Raw genomic sequence first — 5,000 nt, forward strand, 5'->3', positions numbered from 1 at the left:
AATCCCTATCGCAGCATGCAACGCCGCTGACTCTGCGCAGGTGTAATTTGCCTCTAAGGCCTGGTGCTCACCTATGTAACGCCAGCAGGACAGACGACGCACTGCAGATTATCCCAGCCCGCTACACGTTGCGTGAAAGAAAACAGGCCTAGTACTCGTCAATCCCAACCACAGAATCAATAATATGCAGTGCGTCGTCTGTGCCGCTGAAACTGCGCAGGTGTATTCTGCCCTTAATATAAACACACTTTACTTGCGCCCACTGACGCCCACTTCAAGCCAAACTTCTAAACGTTCAAGGAAGTATTTACTGGAAACTTGCATTCTCCCAGTAAGGTAATAATATATTGTACTACGTTGCAAGCCCCTGGAGCAAATTTTTGATTAGTGCTTTTGTGAACAAGAAACAATTGACAAGTGGCTCTATCCCATCTCCCCTCTTCCTTCCGTCGCGATATAACCTTGAATGGTTGAAAACGACGTTAAACACCAAATAAAGAAAGAAATCAAGGAAGTATCAGTGATAGCATATTGTAAAGCAGGCAAAATAACTGAAAACTAGTCTTGGGATGTACAATACAATCATTTTGACCATAGTGACTGTTTTCACAAGAATGGCCACAATAAACTCAGCAAAATGTTTTAATCCATACCATACGCTTTTGTCACGTCAATTTAGGGGGTAGGCCTACTTTTATTTGAGCGGCGGTCAAATGTCCCTGGTAAAAGAAATCTTTGATCCAAAAAGTGTGCCAAATAGCGAAATAAAGTGCCTTTAATGGCATAGAAAGTTTTAAACGAAATGGAACGGGAAGGAATATTTTAGTTGATGTACGAATTTGTTGTGTGCTAAATATATATGAAACCTAGAGGCTCCTTTACCTACCGTGTTAACTGTCATCTAAACCATTATATATCTGTCCAGACTGTTACGAGGAATTAAACATTCAAACACATAACAAATATCGCCAGCCTGGCTGCTTGGTGAACGAAGAGAATTATTTTTGCGGAATGAATTTTTAAAACTCATGAACTGTACTTGGAAACTTGCCCAAAATCAACGGCCTTGCTGTATGATAATGTGTGCTGAATTAGCATTTTTGATTAGCACTGATGTCAGACGCAAAATACTGTCGAAAAAAAAAGAAGAAAAATCCCATTTAAAAAAACAAAAAAGACATCGGGAAATAAATAAATGTTAAATGTAAAATTTTTACATTTAACATTTATTCATTTCCCAATATGTTTTTTTTTATTTTTTTTTTACAGAAGCAGAATTTTGTAATCATTATTGTGTTGCTCTTCGTGCTTAAAAGTGTGTCGTAAATAAAATTCATGTATTCGTGTTTACTGTCTAGCCCCAGAAGTTTCTGCAGTTCAAACCATTTGAAGACAACCTACTGCAACTAAGGGACGATAACTGGAAATTAGTCAGGAGCAAGTTGTCTCCCACCTTCAGTTCTGGAAAACTCAAAAAGGTAAGGAACCTTTGTAACACACTTAGACAATGAAACAAACGGGCGTCGACAGAGACAATGAGGAGTGTTGATAGCTTGTAAGAGGATAGGTTCGTGACGTATGTCGATTTGCAGCTTGTAAGATGATCGGTTCGTGACGTTTGTCGATTTGCAGCTTGTAAGATGATCGGTTTATGAGGCGTGCCGATTTGCAGCTTGTAAGATGATCGGTTCGTGACGTGTGTCGATTTGCAGCTTGTAAGATGATCGGTTTATGAGGCGTGCCGATGTGCAGCTTGTAAGATGATCGGTTCGTGACGTGTGCCGATTTGCAGCTTGTAAGATGATCGGTTTATTAGGCGTGCCGATTTGCAGCTTGTAAGATGATCGGTTCGTGACGTGTGCCGATTTGCAGCTTGTAAGATGATCGGTTTGTGAAACGTGTCGATTTGCAGTTTGTAAGATGATGGGCTTGTGACGCGTGCCCGGCCCATAATTATGCAGCCTCAAGACATATCTTATACTGGGGCCCTTTCCCTAGAATAAGACTATACACTTCAACAGACGCAGGATGCGCAAATGAAGAATGGCACCAAATCTAACACGCAGTTCTGGGAAAATAGTGTGAGAGCTTAGGTAGCGAAAGGCACTTAAATAATAACACAGTTCTGTAAATCAACTTTGTTGGTATGGTATTTCTCTATCCACTCACTGAAAAAACTGTGTGCATTTATTTATTAACTATCCATCTATTCATTAATTACTGACTTTTTTACATTTAGTCAAGTTTTGACTAAATGTTTTAACGTAGAGGGGGGAATCGAGACGAGGGTTGTGGTGTATGTGTGTGTGTGTGTGTCTGTCTGTCTGTGTGTGTGTGTGTAGAGCGATTCAGACCAGACTACTGGACCGATCTTTATGAAATTTGACATGAGAGTTCCTGGGAATGATATCCCCGGACTTGTTTTTCTTTCTTTCGATAAATACCTTTGATGACGTCATATCCGGCTTTTTGTGAAAGTTGAGGCGGCACTGTCACACCCTCATTTTTCAATCAAATTGATTGAAATTTTGGCCCAGCAATCTTCGACGAAGGCCGGACTTCGGTATTGCATTTCAGCTTGGTGGCTTAAAAATTAATTAATGACTTAAAATTAAAATTAAAAATCTGAAAATTGTAAAAAAAAAACAACATTTTAAACGATCCAAATTTACGTTTATCTTATTCTTCATCATTTTCTGATTCCAAAAACATATAAATATGTTATATTCGGATTAAAAACAAGTTCTGAAAATTAAAAATATAAAAATTATTATTAAAATAAAATTTCCAAAATCGATTTAAAAACAATTTCACCTTATTTCTTGTGGGTTCCTGATTCCAAAAACATTGGGATGTGATATGTTTGGATTAAAAACACGCTCAGAAAGTTAAAAAGAATAGAGATAAAGAAAAGCGTGCTATCCTTCTCAGCGCAACTACTACCCCGCTATTCTTGTCAATTTCTCTGCCTGTGCATCGAGCGGCAGACTGACGATGCTACGAGTATACGCTCTTGCTGTAAAAATGCAGTGAGTTCAGTTTCATTCTGTTAGTTCGACAGCTTGACTAAATGTTGTAATTTCGCCTTAAGCGACTTGTTTCATTCTTATTTTTTCTTCTTTTTTTTTTCTTCAGATGATGCCAGCAATAGACAGAGTGGTCAAGAATCTTGGCAATCACGTCAAGGCAAAAGCAGAGTCGGGGGAGGTCGTGGATTTGAAAGAGTGAGGTTTTTTTTTCTGTCTTAACATCTATTCCTTGTCCCGTTGTGCTCTCACACCGCCCCGTCCCTGCACTCACTGCTCCATCCACATCTGAATTTCGTTCCGCTGCCAGACTTGTCGATTTTACAGACGCTCCTAGGGAGGGATGTCGGGTCGCTGCGGTAGGCTACCCTCGGAAGATGACACTGCACTGTCTTCTGCTGAGTCACTTCGACGGTGTTCAGTAGTGAGTTTGTATTGAACAAGCAATCGATACAACGGGTTACATATAATATATATTTTGTTGTGTTATTCCAAGAGTTTTTACGTGTATGACCGCTTTTACCCCGTCATTTAGGCAGCCATACGCCGTGTTCGGGGGTGCGTGCTTGGTATTTTCGTGTTTCTATAACCCACCGAACTCGGACATGGATTACAGGATCTTTTCAGTGCGCATTTGGTCTTGTGCTTGCGTGTACAAACGGAGGGGGATAACTTGAGGCACAAGCAGGTCTGCACATCAGTTGACCTTGGAGATTGAAAACATATCCACCCTTAAGCCACCAGGCGCGACCGGGATTCGAACCCATGACCTTCCGCTTGGGAGGCAGGCGTCTTATCCACTGTACCAGTGCGCCCGTTTATAACACATAAATATAAAAATTTAAAAAAAATAAAATTCGACAGTTCTTTTCAGATTTTATCTATTGATCATAGCGAAGCGCCCAATCAAAGAAGGGTTCATTTCAAAACACAGATTTGTTGAATAACAAATACTATCATGTCGTATTTCTTGTTGTGCAGAATCGCAGGAGGATTCGCAATGGACACGATCGCCGGCGCGGCCTTCGGGATGCAGGTGGATACCCTGAGCAACCCTAAAGACCCCTTTAATGTCAACGTCATCAACCTCTTCAAACCGAACAAGTGGCTCATGCCCATCATCAGTGAGCTTGCTTCTGTGTGTGTGTGGGTGGAAGGGGGTGTGTGTGTGTGTGTGTGTGTGTGTGTGTGTGTGTGTCTCTGTATGTCTCTCTCTCCTTGCGTGCGCGAGTGTAGTATGCTTCGTATGGTATTTTTATCTGTTGTCTTATTATTTGTTTTGTCTTTTAATGTGCACCACACTGAAATTTCTCTGTATGAGATAATAAAGTATTCGTATTCGTATTCGTATTCGTATTCGTGTCTGTGTGTGTGTGTGTATGTTTGGGGTGTCTTTGTTTGTGTGTGTGTGTGCTTGTGTGTGTGTGGCTGTGTGTGTGTGTTTGGGTGTATTAGTATTTGTGTGTATGTGTATGTGTGTGTGTGTGTGTGTTTGTTTGGGGTGGGTGTGTGTGTGTGTATTTGGGGTGTGTGTGTGTGTGTCTGGGGTGTGTGTGTTTGGGGTGTGAGTGTGTGTGTGTGTGAGGGTAGTGCAATCTGTCATGGTATAGGTCGCCTACTGTACACACCATTCAAGCATATTGTTCTTTGCCTTTTCAGTGCTGTTCCCTTGCCTTGCTACGGTGTTTCGGAAAATGGGCGTCAGCTTCCTCTCTGTCAGTTCCACAAACTTTTTCGTGGAGGTTTTGGAAATGGCCTTGAAAGAGCGAAGGCTGGATAAGAAGGTATGTGTAAGCATACGTGTGTGTGTGTGTGTGTGTGTGTGTGTGTGTGTGTGTGTGTGTGTGTGTGTGTGTGTGTGTGTGTGTGTGTGTGTGTGTGTGAGTCTGCGTGTGTGTCTATGTGTGTTTGTGTGTGTGCCTGTGTATGCATGCGTGTGTGTCTGTGTCTGTGTCCGTGTGTGTGAGTGTGTCT

At 41.5% G+C, this 5,000-nt stretch overlaps 1 protein-coding gene across 2 annotated transcripts in view; it reads left to right on the top strand.

The window, feature by feature from the left end:
- LOC138980376 (cytochrome P450 3A5-like) overlaps positions 1-5,000 on the top strand; it is a 27,415-nt gene that overhangs the window by 8,698 nt on the left and 13,717 nt on the right. For both annotated transcript variants that reach the window (XM_070353240.1, XM_070353241.1), the window contains exons 6-9: positions 1,359-1,478; positions 3,136-3,224; positions 4,008-4,150; positions 4,686-4,810. In XM_070353240.1, coding sequence (XP_070209341.1) covers positions 1,359-1,478; positions 3,136-3,224; positions 4,008-4,150; positions 4,686-4,810 — 477 coding nt within the window. The remainder of the gene's footprint in view (positions 1-1,358; positions 1,479-3,135; positions 3,225-4,007; positions 4,151-4,685; positions 4,811-5,000) is intronic.

The sequence above is a fragment of the Littorina saxatilis genome, linkage group LG11 (genome assembly GCF_037325665.1).
Source record: "Littorina saxatilis isolate snail1 linkage group LG11, US_GU_Lsax_2.0, whole genome shotgun sequence".
Classification (NCBI taxonomy): Eukaryota; Metazoa; Mollusca; class Gastropoda; order Littorinimorpha; family Littorinidae; genus Littorina; species Littorina saxatilis.